Here is an 18,946-nt window from a genome sequence, read left to right on the forward strand (position 1 = left end):
TGGCAACCCCTGATGGGACAAGCCGAAAGGAAAAGAAGATTTAGCATGGCCGTGTTTGTTTGAGTTTCTCATTAGACCACAGGACATGGGTCCAGTAATCCAGGTCTTTTGTCGACTTTCTTGTGAATCATCTTTGCCACGCAGACCAATTTGTACGACTCATTGTCTGAGCTTGCTAACCCCCCCCATCTCCTTTCACCTTTACATCTTGCCAACATCTTCTTTGGTCGACCATGGAACATGTCCTGTGCTACAGCTCAGTTTCAGAGTGTTAGCAATAAATACTTTACAGATCATCAATTAGATTAAGGGCGTAGTCCGCCTTTCGTCCAATGTTCACTGGGATAGGCTCCAGCACTCCTGTGACTCTTGTGAGGATAAACGGCTTGGACAATGGACATGGATATTTTAGGGATGTACTTACTTTGCAGTTTTGGAAATAATAGCTATCTGCTGAGTTATTTTGAGGGAACTGTCAATTTACACTGTTGTACAAGCTATACATTCATCCATTTTCCGAGCCGCTTATCCTCACGAGGTTTGTGGGGAGTGCTGGAAACTATCCCATCTATCAAGGGGCAGGAGGCAGGGAACACCCTGAACTGGTTGCCAACCAATCACAGGGCAGATGGAGACAGACAAGGGGCAATTTAGTCTCCAATTAATGCATGTTTTTGGGATGTGGGAGGAAAACCGCAGTGCCCAGAGAAAACCCACGCAGGCACGGGGAGAACATGCAAACTTCACACAGCATTTGAACACCGGTCCTCAGAGCTGTGAGGCCAACAGCTGGACCACCGTGTCGCCACAAGCTATACACTGACTACTTAACACTTTCGTGAAGTGTCGTCTCAGTGTTGTTCCATGAAAATATCTACAAGATGTGAGGTGTATGCTCATTCTTGTGAGACACTATATGCATTAAATCCTTTTGCACAAAGTTAGCCAGAATAGGCTTGAGCGCCCCGTGACCCTGACCAGGATAAGCGGTAATGAAAATGGATGGATGGACATAATGCTCAAAGTTAAACTGCATAGAATACTCTCCCCACCACCTCTGCTACAGTGGATGATGAAATAAGCCCAAGCACCCATTCTTAATTACTTGAACTTTTTCATTACTGCTGGGGCCAAAATGAATCCTGAGAATTTCAGTGTGTTTGCGTTACTGTAAAAACACCAACTAATCACGGATCCATTTCTGTTGTGTTCTTAGGCCAATAGGAAAGATTCACTTGAAACAGAGTGCATTTGTATGCAAGTAGAAGCATGCCATAGAAAATGGTTATGCATTGCAATTTAACATTACCTCAAATGTCTCATAAAATTTGAAGAAATTACAAACACTAACATCATGGTTGAAAGATTAAAAAAAAATGCAGCTCAGCAAGATTTTAAATAGACACCAAATAAATGACCTGTGGCTACAATTATAGACCGCCTTGCTTTTGTAACCTCCTCTGTTGGGACCTGGCTACCCATTAAGTACGGTACAATCTGTTCCAAAACTTACATTTTATCATCTCATTCTGCCTTGATTATCTGTTTACAGGGCTTGTTAAATCAAAGAGAGAACTCTTGAATCAGTGTCTGTGCTTTTGTCTAAGTAAGCAAGTAAGTAAGCTTAGTGTGTGTGGGGGGTGGGGGGCGCGCGTGCTTTTGTGTGGTTGGGTCACCCTACAAAGTGTGTCAAAGTGTCCTTGAAGAAAAAACTGAACCCCAAGTTACTTCCATTGAGCTGATTACGTGGCAGCCTCTGTGTGGGTGTGAGGTATTGGCAAGGCTGATACTAGATTATAAACCCAGTTATTTTTGGCAACGCTTCTGAGACAGAGAGAGTGCAGAGCTTGTCAATTGCACATGGTGTCCACATGAAAAGTGCAAGAGCTCATTTCTTTGGTCCAGCACTAGTTGAAATAATGCTGGCTAGAGAAAAAGACAATGCCAAAGACAGAAAAGAGAAAATTATGAGGATGTGGAAAGAGGAAATCTATTCCAATAATTCAGTTTACAAAATATCAAGAATTTTAAAAGACAGCCGAGACTTTTGGAAACAATCCATAGCACTGTGGTCGCATTGAATTCAAAACCAAAAACAGAAAAAAAAAAACAAACCCAAAAAACCGAGTGAACAAATGTATGAATTATGCGCTGTCCTTGAAAGAGGTCCTCTTTTACAATACGTGCCAGGCAGTATTCCATGGGGTGCATGTCTTTTGTTTTACATAAACCAACAACGGATCCTTATAAATAAAAACTGTACATACTGAATACAGAATATCTGGAAAGTATTAGGAAATCGAGCCATTACATCTGCAGTGGCTGCAAATGAAAGGGAAAATATGGTGTCAGTAGCCGTGTCCTTAACATGTGACCTGTGGACAGTCTACTCTGACTCTAGTTACCAACAAAAGTAACAAAGATAACCAGTGTAAAAAATAGATGAATGGTGTTAGTGGCCTCTTTTTAATGAAGTGTAAATAAAGCAGGTTGCTATTATCAGGTAAACTCATGACTGAATGAATCAGCATTTATTTATGTTTACAGTATATTATATTATACAGTATATCACTCATGACGTATAAGCAAAGTCAAAAGACAAAGGAGACAAAAAAAAAACAATAACACACACGCACACACACGCACGCACACACCCACACACACATGCACACACACGCATAGGGGCACACAAACAGTTGCCACCTCATTTGATAGCCTGACATTTAATAGAAGTCAGTTTCTAAAAAACTTTTCACTTTCAGTCCTACTTCACTTCAGCATAGCCTACTTCCAGAATGTTGCTTATAGGTTGGTTAATATAAATTAAATTAGCATGCACTCTACGTAAATGTGTACTATTTACTCATTGGGTGCTATGTGCTTCTGTAAGTGTGTGAAAGAAAGTTTTTAACTGCTGCATGTAATTGCTGACAAGTAGACTGACAACTGCTTGCTTGAACAGTGCCATCATCAGTCACAAGTGGTGCATGCAAGTGATGAATGCATGAACAGTGACTTAAAAGTCTCCCAATGAATCACTTCTACTGTTCGGCAAAAGCAGGATGTTAGGAGAAAAACACGGTCATGACAGGAGCTTCTTGTAGGTTCCAAAAAGTGGAGAAACAGTTTGGTCAATAAAATAATGTTGATTTTTTTATAAGCCAAGATTACAAACAATAAATGAATAAATAAAAGTAACAACAATACCAGAGCATTGATTAAAATAGTATGTTACCTCCCGTTTGTTTAATTATACGTCATTCATCTTTGTCTTGCAGTGCTACAGTGAAGAAAATGAGAATTTGAACACCCTGCTATATTGAAAGTTCTCCCACTGAGAAATCATGGAGGGGTCTGAAATTTTCATCATAGGTTCATGTCCACTGTGAGAGATATAATCTAAAAAGAAAAATACAGATATCACAATGCACGATTTTTTTTAACAATATATTTTTGCGATACAGCTGCAAATAAGTATTTGAACACCTGAGAAAAACAATGTTAATATTTGGGGAGGTAGCCTTTGTTTGCAATTACAAAGGTTAAACATTTCCTGTAGTTTGCACACACTGCAGGAAGAATTTTGGCACACTCCTCCACACAGAGTTTCTCTAGATCAGACAGGTTTCTGGGCTGTCGCTGAGTTTAAGGAGTTTAAGCTCCCTCCAAAGATTCTCTATTGGGTTTAGTTTCTGGAGACTGGCTAGGCCACGCCAGAACCTTGATATGCTTTTTCTGGAGCTACTCCTTAGTTTTCCTGGCTGTGTGCTTCGGGTCATTGTCATGTTGAAAGACCCAGCCAGGACCCATCTTAAATGCTCTGACTGAGGAAAAGAGGTTGTTCCCCAAAATCTCACAATAGATGGCCGCGCTCATCCTCTCCTTTATACAGTGTAGTCGTCCTGTCTCATATGCAGAAAAACACCCCCAAAGCATGATGCTACCACCCCCATGCTTCACAGTATGGATGGCGTTCTTGTGATGGAACTCATCATTCATCTTCCTTCAAACACGTTTAGTGGAATTATGACCAAAAAGTTCAATTTTGGTCTCACCTGACCACAAAACCTTCCCCCATGACTCCTCTGTATCATCCAAATGATCATAGGGAAACTTAAGACAAGCCTTGACATGTTCTGGTTTAAGCAGGGGAACCTTCCGTGCCATGCATGATTTCATACCATGACGTCTTAGTGTATTACCAACAGTCACTTTGGAAACGGTGGTCCCAGCTCTTTTTAGATCATTGACCAAGTCCTGTCGTGTAGTCCTGGGCTGATTCCTCACCTTTCTAAGGATCATAGCGACTAGGTGATATCTTGCATGGGGCTCCACTCCAATTGAGATTGACAGTCATGTTTAGCTTCTTCCATTTTCTAATGATTGCTCCAACAGTGGACCTTTTTTCACCAAGCTGCTTGGCAATTTTTCCCGTAGCCCTTTCCAGCCGTGTGGAGTTGTATAATTTGGTATGGTGTCTTTGGACAGCTCTTTGGTCTTGGCCATGTTACAAGTTTGAGTCTTACTGATTGTATGGGGTGAACAGGTGTCTTTATGCAGCGAACAACCTCACACAGGTGTATCTGATTCAGGATAATACATGGAGTGGAGGTGGACTTTTAAAGGCAGACTAACTCGTCTTTGAGGGTAAGAATTCTAGCTGAGAGACAGGTGTTCAAATACTTATTTGCAGTTGTTTCACACAAATAAAAAAAATCATACTTTACGTTTTCTGGATTTTTCTTTTTGGATTGTCTCTCTCACAGTGGATATGCACCTATGATGAAAATTTCAGACCACTCCATGATTTCTAAGTGGGAGAACTTGTAATATAGCAGGGTGTTCATATACTTATTTTCTTCACTGCACATGAGAAACACATTCACTTTCCCGTAATTTTGGTACATAAATAGAGCCTGTGTACATGCTGCAGACTCTGGTTAATGATATACTTGAAGTTCAATATGTCCAATTTAACATTTCAGCCAAGAAGGCATTGTTTTTATTAAAAAAAACTAAGAAACCTCAAGAACGAAACAAATTGTAAAGTTACGCAGTCTACAAAGAAAACCAGATTTATTTTTCATTGCAATTCTTTAACTTTATGACTTGCATAGGCGGATGCAATCATGATGAATTTAGTATATATTTCACAAGTGAAATCCTAATTTAGTTCTCTCGCTTCTGGATGCCACAATGCTTATGTTATACCATTGTTATTGTATACTATTTTCAGGGAGTGATTTTTTTGCAAAGCCAAATTTATAGAGCACACGCCATTGTCTTGAAACCCATCTGCATTAACTTTATTTAAAAAAAAAACCCTGGAAAACGACAAAAACAAAACTGTTGCTTCTGATTGGAGTACTGTCATCAGAATCAGCTTTATCGGCCAAGTTTCTAAACAACACACAAGGAATCCGTCTACGGTAGTTGGAGCTGCAGTCTCATAAATAGTCACTTCAGTTTGAAAATAAGCAGTTGTTGCCAGCAATGTGAACTGTCATGATCATAGAGATCAGAGAGTTATCATCTTTATTTATTCTTTGAAGCTACGTACTTACACACTTCATGAGCTCACCTAACAAATGACAGTGAGGCAGTGGGAAGCAGAAGGAAGGTGACGTGTGCCAAGAAGAAAAAAAACGTCCTACCAGTGTCAATATAACAAAGCCACTCTGAATGCAATTGTCTTGCGGTGAGTTTTGCGGCATTTGGCGCCATGATCACTGTGAAGTCCAAACCATTCTTTTACACTTTCCCTTTCATGTGGAAGCCGACTTAATGGTGTCCTGTCATCAACCCGCATTTTCTCGCAGAGGTTTTGTGCAATCAAACACTCCCATGCAGCAGCACATAAGTAAACAAGAGCGCACCCCCACGCCACCACAAAGCACACAAGCTTTTCATATTCCAAACTCGATACATAGCATGACACGTTTTTGTTTGACCAGAAACACTGGATCCTATATGTGAACCACTACGGGTGGAGCGTGCTTTCCAGGGGCCGACCCAGAAACCTAAACACGCACCGAAGAGTCAGCTCTGTAGCGCTGCCAGCGATGGCTAAAGGTGAATTTCATTAAAGTCAGGTCGCTCTCCAACTGCGAGATGACAGGAAGGAATAAGGGCATGAAAAAAAGGGAAACGAAGCCTGAAAAAAAGAGAAACTATGTAAAATATCAACACCCCTAATTACATCCCAGTATTGCTGAGCCCAATAATGAGCTTCTTTCAGCATAACTTCCTGATACTGATGCATACTGATAAAGTCACGCTACCTGAATGCTGTCTTCGTGATCAATCTAAACCATTCTCCCTGCCTGAAGACAAAACAGGTGGCGCAATCACCATCCAGCCATCAGATAAGGAACAGATGTTGCTTATGGGGCTGGTCTCAAAAGGACACACACAAATATACTAGTTTTGCCACACGACTGCACACCATTTGTGTTTAAGGCTTTCATATTTCATGTTGCGAAAGGAAGAAAAGCTCATTCGCTCACCAATTCTCATCATTTTCGTGTCTTAAATATCACTGGTGGTTCAGCTTCGTTACCTTGGCTTCTCAGCTCTGTGTTCAAACTGCAACCTTGCATCTTGCTTCTGTGTTTAGCAGAAAAGTTGCATGCAGCATCTGTTCTGAGACGGATGTTGTGGTTCCGTTGGCCCCAGCAAGAGATGAATTAAACAAACCAGACCAAATGAGAGAGCAAAATAAGGTCAAATTCAATAATGCTGACGGCCTTCCAGTTCTGGGTATCTTTGCGGGCGAAGAGGCGGATGTCGGCTTTCTGAGTCCCCAAAGGACAACTCTGACGAGAGATTTACCAGATAACTCTGGGTAATGCCCTGAAGAAAAGATCCCAAAACCTTTTGAATGTTTTTCCCGCAATGCTGATAAAGGAACAACTTTTAATGACTCCTGAGTCCATTAAAAATAAGTAAATAAACAAGCGTGGATGTAAACAATCTAAGTATGTATGAACTGCTAAATCACATTACTGAATAAACACATTAACTGTGCTTTGGCGTATAATCCAGATGGAATATATCAAAGACGGTAAGTAAAGTAAAAAGTAGCTGGCCCACATACTCCAACAATTTCATTTTTCTTTTGAATTTATATTTTAGATTTAATGCTGAGTTGTGACTCAATTGCAACAATTCGCCATTGGTTTTCTTCCTGCTCAACAATAAGTGGCTGTGCAAAGTGCTCTGAGACCAAGAAAATTAGTAATTATGTTGATTTACTCTCACAACTGCTTGAAAGCTAAGATTTTAGTTCAGCTATTTAGTTGTTATGAAAATGATTATCATTTTTTTTTAAATCATCAGTAAGGTTTACATATCATCATCAGTGTTCCTTTACAAACAGCAACACCTATCGGTATGATGCTGCGCATTTCCAAACTATAACAGCGATAACAAATATAAAAACTATGTATTACTATCTCATTAAAGGTGGAATTATTGATACAGGTCTTGTATTGCATCTCATTTGAGTCACCAAATGAAAGTGTAAAATGATGGATAAATTTGAGGCTCCACTGGTTGCTTTGTAGAAGACAAGAAGGAAAAGTGGGTCAGTGGAAATTAGGGTAATGCACCTGTGGCTATGGCCACATGTTGAAGAGATTAGTGTGTAATTTGTTCCATCAGTTATCCTCTCCAGTGGCTGGACTAGGACAGTCCATGTTGACGGAACTGCTGTGGGTTGCCGTTCATTTGGCAACACCTCATTGAATGCAATTTCCGAAAACACACAGGCCACGTGTTGAATGCATCTGATGTCTGTAACAGCCAATGTATTGCATTTATAGAATAGTTTGGATCTGGAGATCCATATAAAGTGGATGCTTAAATGTAAAATGTTTGTTTACCATCACTAGAAGTGTTCCAGGAAGGGGCTGCTACCACACTGGGGTCTTGGGCAAAGTCGGACCCTGTAAACACAACCAGAGTTTCGTATTAGCATTTTTTTAGTCATTATTTTTAAAACAGACAAAAAAAGCATTCATTAAGATATGTCAAGGTATATAGTACATGTTGCTGTTAATATGCGTACTTTTGTTAATAAATCTGTCTAAGTTACCTTTTTAAAAATTATTTACATTTTTAATATACACATATTTGGATTGTGCTAAATGAATTACACTAACACAAACAACCAAGACTCACATCCAAGAAAGGACCCTGAGATAAATTTCCTTGATATAATGGTATAGAGTTTTTTTTTTTCATCCCTGGGGAAATAATCATCGTAGTTGAAGTACTTTAATTTTATACTTTATTAAAATGTCAAAATGCATTTCTTCAGAAATGAAAGTCCTGTTGTCTTCCACAGCCCATGATGACACATTGATTTGATGTATATACGTGCCAGTTAACTAAAAGCAGCGCTGACATTAAAATGTTTGGTAGTTAGGGGAAGGATTTGAAATAAAAGGAACAAGTTAAAAAGATTACACAAAATGGACATAAAACAAGGTTTCTCAAATTCAACTAGGCACCTCCACACTGATCCGACTTTGGAAGTTTCAATATGTGAGATCCCATCAGTGAGCCATGTGAACCTAATGCTGTGTTATTACCATTCGATGACAGAGCAGCCCTCTGCTTCTCGTTACAAATGAGGGGGACAGAAAATGGCCCACATAAGGGGATTCCACACAATTGGAAAGAAAAAAGAACGCTCTGAAGGAACTTCACGAGAGCACACAAAAAAATGGCACGATAAAAGCAGCTCAGGGATCAATAGAAACAGTCCATTTTTACATCACATGATATACAGGCTTTATTCTGGTTGTTTAAATTCCCGAGATAAATATAACCATGCGCCTTCAACAAATACTATAGATAAACACCCTTCTCCAGAATTTGGGAACTAAATTTGATGAACAAGACACTAACTGACAAAAACATTGGAGTTTCTCCAATTTCTTTTATGGGAGCCTCTACAGAGTGAGATGCTGCGATCAGAGCCCGACAGCAGCAGGGCAGACCAGACATGCTAATTGGGTGATAATGTGCCCTTTCACATGTGCGGCATCAGGATGCTAAAGTCTTTGGGAAAGTGCTTGTCAAAAGAGCTTTGGTAATGACAAACATTAAGGCCAACCAACACTTAGCAAAGCTCACAACATGCAACAAAATTACTGGCAGCTTTACCACTTTCTACACTGTGAATTGTGAAGCCCTTAATTAAGGACTGCTTCTAATTTGTTACAGTGACCCAGAACTCCACATTAATTTTTAAATCCGATGTGAGAGTTGAATCTAATTCTTTTTGTCTTTTTTGTTGTTGCAATCCGAGAGGTATTAATTTAACATGTTAAAAAGATCAATGTATTCACTTGTAGATAAAGAGTAATTGAGAGTTACAGCAAAATCAGGAGGCATTTGATTGTGTTTCCACTTGCCAAGCTCCCAAAAGCCAAAGGTCCATTCTGAAAGTACAGGACCCACTGTGTGAATCAGCACATCGTTCTGATGTGCACAAATACAAATAAATTGTTTTCCCAATGGAAGTCTTAACTACAGAGAGCATTAAATAAACACTCATGTATGCGATATCACTCTTCATTGATTGATATGTAATATATGTTGAATATCGAAACACATCTTAGAATGACGTCATACAATTCATGAACTTTACTAGGAACAGAATGGTAGTATGTAGCAAATACTAATAATCTTCAAACTTGTATTGTTGTCTTGGTGCTATGTGACCTCAAAGGCTTCCTGCTGGCCCCACACAGTAGTGTATTATTCTGGCTCTGTTGCCCCAAGGTGGGTCTAACTTTTCTTTTGTACTTAGGTTTGATAGGATCAAAGAGCCTGAGGGTTGTGTGGTGGACAAAGGACAGAGGAGAGGAGATGTTGCAGCTGACTGACTTCACTCACGCCACTCGCTCATCAGCCTTGAGAGAGGTCAATGATAAAATGGACCCACAGATAAAAAAAAGGCTGAGGTGAATTTGTGCTATGTGGTGTTTTCTTGGCAAATAAAGGCAATATATTTGTCGAATGGATATCCAATAATTTCATCATATAAAATGTGACAAAATCAATGACTTTGCAAATACATATGCATATACCTGTGTGTGTGTGTGTATATATATATATATATATATATATATATATATTTTTTTTTTTTTTTTCCAATTTGAGCAAAATATGTTTCTGCTTCCCCCAAACCTTTACCACTTGATCTCCCCTCAATTTGGGTCACATCTGTTAGTTCTCTTTCAGAATGTCTGGGATGAATTGCAGAGTAATTTTAAGATTAGCTTTCTGACGTTACATAGTAATGGAGGGAAGCAATTGTATTCATCCAATTTCTTAATGAAGGTCTTAAAATCAGAAACCTTCAATGGGCTTGTGTCAGTTTAGATTACGTCACATCTTGTACAGTTCTGCTGTTTAATTGAATCATGCACCGAGAACATGTTATGAGTAAACCAGAGGGAGAGGATTAACTTTCATCTCAATTTGGCTTTGTAAATGACAACTACCTAACCAGGTTAAATATGGTGTCTCTGGGAGCAGCAGATGGCTAAGAACAGTGGAAAGGACAAGAAATATCTGATCATGGTCCAAAGGCAGCTTGGATCCTTATCAATATCTTCATCAAAGAGACAACCAATTAATACTGTGCAGGACTGAATACATCATGTAATATGTTCTAATGAAGTGATTGTTATTTACTGATTACCAAGAATCATCAAAATGCTTAATTGAGGGTAAATATTAGAGGCCGAGACTGCAAGTAAACGACCACTCCACAACTACATCAGCAAACACCTAAAAATCAGATTCCACATAATTTTCAGGTGTTTCGTGTGTAACCTCGTAAGTGCACAGAAACAAATGAGGACAAGAAGCAGAAGCAGAGGGTCTGAGAATAGAGGGAAATGGGGTTGGGGGGTGCTTGGCAAGCCCTCTTTGGAAAAGTAACAACACAATTGGTCCAAAGATGACCATGTGCATTTTGGTTTATCAGAGATAAGTACAACTCATTAGTTTAACTTTTGAATGTATAACCTTGACAAAGTTACACTATGTTTAGATCAACTTCTAAGCATAATATTGTTCTCTGGAATGATCATCTGATGTAGAACAACTTTTATTATAATTTAACATGGGAGCTATTTCTTGTTAGTTTTGTCAAAGCATGTTGAATCCACTTCAAAGCGTTTCTGAACATTTTCATTATGAGCTTGGTGCACCAAGAAAATTGTAAAAGAAATGCTAAGATGCTTTCTCGTCAGGTTTCCAGTGTACTTACTGAAAATGATCTGACAGGACAAAGTGCCAATCCAAACAATTTACAAGGGGCGGCTAGAAAATTTGAGTTATGATAGACAAGACTTAAATCAAAAAGGATAAGTGCTTGAGTGAGATGTTATGCCTTAGGAGTTGTATCATTGTTCCTTTCATTCTAGTAGAGTAGAATAATCTTACATTCATTTGGTGTTGATGGCTTGTCTTGGTTGTCAAGTTTCCACAGATTAAGAAAATGGACAGATGATACATTTTTACAAACTTTCACAAGGTTTAAACCATGTACAAATACGCTAAGTTTCTATCCATTTATATATTGGTTACATTGTCACAAACCATATATTTAGCATGGATTTGCATAGTTTCTCCGGGTACTGCGGATAAGTCCCACATTCCAAAAACATGCGCAGTAGGTTGATTGAAGGCTCTAAATTGAGCCACACCCTGTCACTAAGGCTTTTCAAAAACATGATTCATAGGAACAGGATTTTTTTTTTTATAAAATACTAAACTACACATGGAGACAATTCTGGAAGATCCTCAAGTAGTAGTGTAAAAGCCATGCTTGGGTGTAGCACCCATTAGCTCTACTTATGAGCGCAGCAAGGATACTAGTAAGCAATTTACAAAACCACGTCGGCCCTTATTGTACAAATTGTCTGTTTTCACCTAAACTGCTTGAATCAAGTGTGCATGTGTAAGCTTAATATAGTATAGAAAGGTATCGGTCTGCATCTTATTCTGATCAACATGGATTCTAAACATCTGCCAGTGTCTGCCATAGTATACAACCTGAGAAGTATTTAAACAAAAAGTGACTGTCTGAGCATGCATTTTTTTTTTTTTTTTTGAAAAGGCCATACACGGTATGTCGGAATACTCAGGTGCAGCCTGAGACACCTTTTCACGCAATGATCTCATGACCAACCACTCAAGATTCCATGAAGATGACACACACACAAAAAAAAGGATGGGCCCTAAACAGATGGAATAAGAGACCACCGGGATAATTCCCTTGGCTGGCCAAAAAGTGATGAAGATTTAGACATCATCTGACTACAGTTGAGCAGGCCACCATTCCATACCCATTATTCATGCCTGTCAGTACTTTATCACTCAGTAGGCTGAATCTCCACTTGCCTGGAGGACATATAATAACTGAAAATTGGTAGAAAGCTGCTTTAAATCACTGGTTAGACCAAGATGAGACACTATTGATGAGACAGATCGTGAAATGCTCTGGTTGGTTGATTTAAGTAACAGAGGTGGCACAAATGTGGAAAACATTAGCAACATTATCCGTGCTGGACCTTCTCTTTCTTGCATTAGTGTAGTGGCCAGGGTTGCATTAACTCAACAGCATTCCCGAGTGGTATCTAACAGAATATGCAAATAAAAAGTAACAACATAAGGCATTTTTGTTTGTAATTAAGGTACATTAATTTGAAACATTTTTCTCTTTGCTTACTCAACTGAACCGATGCATTTGGAGTGAACACAATCTTTAAATTACGAAAAATAGACTGTTGATTCTGGGATGCTTCTGGGAAACAATTCATTCAGGAATCCCAGTCAGTTCTGAGTCAAAAGTGCAGACTGAGCCACAAAAAGGCTGACTGGCGGTCAAAGCGAAAGTTAGATGAGAAAATCGGACAACAATGAGATGAAGACTCTTGAGATCTGGTGTGGAAAACAATAATGTTGAAAATGAGGAGGGGGATTTGGTCCAGATTGAAATGTTATGCTTATGAATTCCAGTAAAAACATCTAATTTTATTCCCATTTGTTGTTTTTTCTTCATATTGTCTGTATTAAAGACTTAGTTTGGGTTGCCAACAGCCACTTTGAGGTAAACTCTGAGCCCTTCTAGCATGCTTCCCTGTCAATCAAAGCAATGCTCAATGGGAAACCTCTCCTTATTCCAGGTTAAGAAAATAAGCATCAGCATTCCTCCACTTCTCAAGATACATAGCCGTGCTGTTGGCCAAAGTCAAATGGAAATCAATGAGAGAGATGAGTAGCGGAAAGGAAACCAGCTGCAAGTGGGAACTGATAAAACATAGAATGATTTACAGTATTACATAAAAGACTTAACCTAGATGAGGGTGCAGATGCGGGAATGTAATTGATTAAATTATTTTCAGTCACTATGGGATACTGTACATGGTACAGTTCCTCCCACCAGGATCATAATGGTGACATGGACCACCCTCTCTTTCTGCATCATCCTCCTCCTAGTTGCAGAAAGTCACTTGATAACTAACTACCAGATGGACGATTAAACACTCAAAACCGCAATTCAACTTCCCCCCAAGTTTTGAAAAAAATTGGGAAAGTGTAAGACATGATTCATAAGGACAGACAGAGAGAGAAACAAGTCTCCAGACTGAAATGTCTACAGGCACCACCACGGAGAGATGATTAGTCTTTAAAAGGGGGATTTGATTATAATTTTTTTTTTTAATCTTGTTTGACATTTTTTAAAGTGGTTTTGTCAGTTTATTACAATGGACAAACAGTAACGTGGTAAGAAAAGTGCGTTGTGTTGTACACATCCTTTTTTGGACACATGATTGAAGACAACATTTTCCTCTCTGGCAACATAATTTAAGTTAAACCAAACATGATGTACCTTTGTTATTTCTTTACAACTTTCCATATGATATTAATTCTAATTGGTACTGTGGTAAATGAGTAAGAACAGTATATGAAGAATAGACAGACAGACAGGCAGGGAGGCAGACAGACAAAGTACAAAACAAACAGGCATGCAAGATGGAGCCTGATCTTGTTTTGGTTTGCATGATCCTTGGGTGTGATTAGATGCTGACGCTTCCATGCACCGATGTCTTTGTGGCTCCAATATTGTGCCCTTAAAGCAGGGGTGCCCAGACTTTTTTTTAACCCCAAGATCTACTTTTCAAGCAGCCAGCCTCTCGCGAGCTACCGACGACGGCGGTGTGGGGCTGGGGGTAATGATGATGAGGCTCCCAAACCGGTTTAAGGTTAATGTTATGTTGCCTCCTATATATAAAATACAGAATTAGCTTTTAGTACACTGCATTGTCTGTGCTTTCATCCTGGATCAGCCTGTGCCAAGGTGGAATTTTAAAATTACACACTATCTCATTCTGCACTTTCTACTTTGGCTTCAGACCAGACCTTTCCCACTTGGAAAAGAGAAAATCTCGTCCAGTTTAACAACTTTTTCTTCGATTAGTCACATTCTCCGACAGTCATTGCATCTTAAAACGACAGCATTTCATTTTAAAATTTCTCCATTAATATCGAAAGTAAACATAAGCAGGATGTCTAGCTCGTCTTTGCTCTACGTTGCCCAGACTCTGTTACAAACTAAAGCAGGACGCTGTCATAAAACATATTGATGGACTGCGTAAGTACTGTAACATTTGTAATTATGAGTTTAGACAGGAGGGAGGGGGTAAAGTAAATTACGAAAAAGAGTGTGGCGGAGCAGCGGTCGTTGTTAGAGAAAGTTCCGTGTGCTGCCTAAAAGAAACCAGTGGCTTCTTCTTTTCATTTTTTCCATCCCTCAATCATTGAATCACATTCCAAAATGCCACAAACTGAATAGCTGTATGTTATACTTTCAATTTGCATTGGATTTTTTTTTGCGTGCAACGCAGAATATCTGCAAACACACTGCATCAGCAGTGCACAGTTGCGCTTGCGCGCATTTTGTAGGGAACATTGGCTGATAAAGGCAGGAGTTAATGGAATAAAGGATAATATGACCAATGGGAGTTAGTAAAAACTGGAATCCAAAGACATTTTTATGTTTGTAAACTATAGGCACCGGGGTACTTCCAGGAGGCAGAAAATCAGGGGCTCTTTTTTATGACCCCGTTCAACTCAAGTATTGTTTTTCTTTTCTTTTTGGCTTGTCCCATTAGGGGTCATCACAGTGTGTCATATTTTTCTGTGGAAGCCCATTTCCTGCATCATCCTCTTGAACACCCACTGCTCTCGTGTCTTCCCTCACAACATCCATCAACCTCTTTGGTCTTCCTCTCACTCATTTGCCAGATAGCTCCATCCTCAGCACGCTTCTACCAATATACTCACTCTCCCACCTCTTGACATGCCCAAACCGTCGAAGTCTGCTCTCTTGAACCTTGCTTCCAAAACAACTAACGTTGGCTGTCCCTCTAATGTGCTCATTTCCAATCCTATCCAACTTGCTCACTCCCAGAGAGAACATCAACATCTTCTTTTCTCCTACCTCCAGCTCTTCTTCCTGTTGTTTCTTCAGTGCAACCATCTCTAATCCGTACATCATGGCTGGCCTCACCACTGTTTTATAAACTTTGCCCTCCATCCGTTTCTTCACTTTCTTACCATACTCACCATTGCTCTGGATTGTTGACCCCAAGTATTTGAAGTCGTCCACCCTCACGAGCTCTTCTCCCTGGAGCCTTACACTCCCCCCTCCAATCATCTCATTCACACACATATATTCTGTTTTACTTTGGCTCATCTTCGTTCCTCTCCTTTCACGTGCATGCCTCCATCTTTCTAATTGGTCCTCCACCTCCTACCTCTTTTCACTGCAGATCACAATGTGATTTGCGAACATCATGGTCCTCGGGGATTCCAGTCTAACGTCATCTGGCAGCCTATCCAGTACTACCGCAAACAGGAAGGGGCTCAGAGCTTAACCCTGATGCAGTCCCACCTCCACCCTAAATTCTTCTGTCCCACTACAGGATACCTCGCCACTGTTCTGCTGCCCTCATGCATGTCCTCTACTATTCTGACATAATTCTCTGCCACACCAGATATATGCATGCAGTACCACAGTTCCTCTCTTGGTACTCTGTCATAGGCTTTCTCTAGATCCACAAAGACATAAGGAACATAAGAAAAGCGAAAAACAAAAATATAAATGAGGGATTGAACGACAAAGTCACCAAGAGCATACGGAATATGTTTACAGTAATATTGTTGTTTTCTGATCCTCCCATGGCAATTTTCATCCGTTTTAGAGCTTTCCTCTTCAGTGTCTTTGCAAAGAAAGAACCATACTTCTTTCTACTCATCTATCAAACTGACTTCCTTCTATAGACAGAGCAGAGTGCTGAGCCCAAAATGGAATTAAAGATACAGTATATCATACCAATGTAAACAATAACCCCACTAAAAATGGAAAATGATCTGTGAGGCCGTGGAACATTAACTTGTTTAAGTCTTATATATGAATGCCATAGTACTCTGGATTAAGGCAATTGCCTCGGTTGTCAGCAATTCTATTTTTAGGATTAAAGACAACTTTTGTGTAAGTAAGTAAGTTTCTTTTGGCTTGTCCCTTTCGGGGTCGCCACAGTGTGTCATCTCAGATGAACGCACATATATGTTTGGCACAATTTTTATGCCGGATGCCCTTCCTGACGCAACCGTTCTCAGGGAGTGGAGGCCCCACAATGATATGAACCCACAACCCCTGATTTACCAAACCAGTGCTCTAACCACTGAGCTATGGGGCCTCTAAAGACAACTTATGTGTAAGTGGTGAAATTATGTCTTGATGGAATACACCGTACAAGGAAAATTGACCCCAGGCCCCAATTTTTTGTTTCAAATTTTCAGATTGTTCATGACTGAGAAAGTGAGACAAGGGTATACTGTAGATGAGCAGCAGAAAGCATTGTAATGACATTCCAAGATATGATCCGTAATGTATTTATCAATCAAATTCTTCATACGACAAAGACATTTTGGACAATTGTATGCATTTTTCAACTGTTGGGGATGACTCTTTTCTGGTCCAGCATCACTATGAGCTACTATCCAAAGCAAGCTCACTACGTAAAAAGGCATGGTTGGATGCCTTTGGCCCATCAATCCACTGACTGACCTTGAGAAGAAATGGAGATATTGTGTGTTTGCGAATACATTATTTGTTGTCTTCTTGTCAGCGTGTGTGGATTCAGCTATAGGCACATACATAACCACTAGTGTTTCTCATCATTCAAATTTGACGGTTGGGCCCTTTTTACCCTGCAAAACAGGAAATCTACAGAATTCTATATAATTTGTACAAAACAACTTGTTCTACAGAACTTTGGCTGTGATTTTCTAAAGAAATTTCTAAAGAACAGAAAGTGCCTCAGTGCTTGATCTCAAATTTCTCTAGAATTTGTACAGAAAATAATTTCTGTAGAACAATTTTCAAGCAACATCATAGTTAATACACATGCTGAAGTTGCATAATAAAATGCATCAAGTATTTGTTACAATATATAAAGACTGTCATGACTATAGAGATTTCAAAATAGGCCAAGTCCATTGTGTGAGACTATTATGAAGCCTACATCTTGAAAAATCAGAAACCAGCTGTCAATGGCTACGTTCACAAACCTTCAATCACTATCAACCAACAACAGACCAAGGAGATGTCATCTGACCAAATTCGGATTTGAACCATTATTCCACAGTCTTAAAGATGCGGGTTGTGAAAACCACTAAATCAACTGGATTTCAACCCATTACATCTTGAGTACCAACATGACCAACAAAAATAAACAGATGGTTTTTTTTTTCAAGTTTGAATATTAAAGTTTGCAGAGGTACCCACTAACATTTCCAACTGATCTCTGTGTGTCGGATAGGTTTGTATGTTTTGCCTGCCATGAGGTGGCGGTGAGTTGTATGCTGATGCAGTTGACTGAAGCCAAAGAAGAAAATTATGTCATATCCGCTAATTAAAACGAGCCGTGCTTGTTGCTGTTCATGTGTGGACGAGCAAGCCTCCAGAGTTTTCTTGCTGTGAAGGCAATAAATTAGTCTTTTCCACACACCAGCTGAGGCATCTGTCATGAGTGGTGTAGGGAACGCACTCGAAAGCATGTGTTTGCCTTTGGGCGGCTGTCATTGTCAGTTTCTTTATCGGTCACGAATCTTGAATGTGCAGCTAGCTACCGCGGCCTCGTAGTGATAACATAACGGGGCAACAACCAGTAGTACTTTTTATTAGAAACTTTTCTCCGTTTAATACTTCGATCAAAACCTGTCGGCAAGTATAAATATTTTTCCATAGTTTTATTTGTACTTATAGATGCATAAGTGAAAAATGAAGGTCATATGACCGCTCGCACTGTTTTTTAAACGCTCGCAAAAATGTTGGTCGAATTGCAAAATCAGTAAAATTGCCGGATTTGTTGCTTTGTATGAAATTATATGCAATTGTAATGAAAATAAGTGCAAATGGTAATAGTCAGGGTATCATCACTGAAATTTTAGGAAAATTCGTTGCGAAACAAAAAAAATCATGACATTTTGAAGATTATTAACTAGCAAGATCACAACTTTTTCTTCTTATTGTTTTACCAATACCATAATTAGCCCATATTCCGAATCTTTAAATGGTCATAACTTTTATGTTACCTGAGCTATTGAGATAATTTGAGTAAGATTTTAAGGATTTTAAATAAGATTTTCAAAGCTCTTTCCAATGATCTAGATATGTTCATCTTGAGAGTGGTATGCAATTTTAGGAGATGGAATCTTGCCACTCAACCAAATATATTTTGAATATCCTGACACACTGGCTTCCACCATTGAGGATATGTATTCCGTCTAATTAAGGATGCCGGTTGGGCGGATTGCATTTATAATTAATCCAAAATATTTGTTCTTTTTT

At 39.3% G+C, this 18,946-nt stretch overlaps 1 protein-coding gene across 2 annotated transcripts in view; it reads right to left on the minus strand.

Moving 5' to 3' along the window:
- Positions 1-18,946, minus strand: part of ror1 (receptor tyrosine kinase-like orphan receptor 1) — a 154,124-nt gene that overhangs the window by 50,919 nt on the left and 84,259 nt on the right. For both annotated transcript variants that reach the window (XM_061825764.1, XM_061825765.1), the window contains one exon: positions 7,884-7,946. In XM_061825764.1, coding sequence (XP_061681748.1) covers positions 7,884-7,946 — 63 coding nt within the window. The remainder of the gene's footprint in view (positions 1-7,883; positions 7,947-18,946) is intronic.

Source organism: Syngnathoides biaculeatus, chromosome 7 (assembly GCF_019802595.1).
Source record: "Syngnathoides biaculeatus isolate LvHL_M chromosome 7, ASM1980259v1, whole genome shotgun sequence".
NCBI classification, from domain to species: domain Eukaryota; kingdom Metazoa; phylum Chordata; class Actinopteri; order Syngnathiformes; family Syngnathidae; genus Syngnathoides; species Syngnathoides biaculeatus.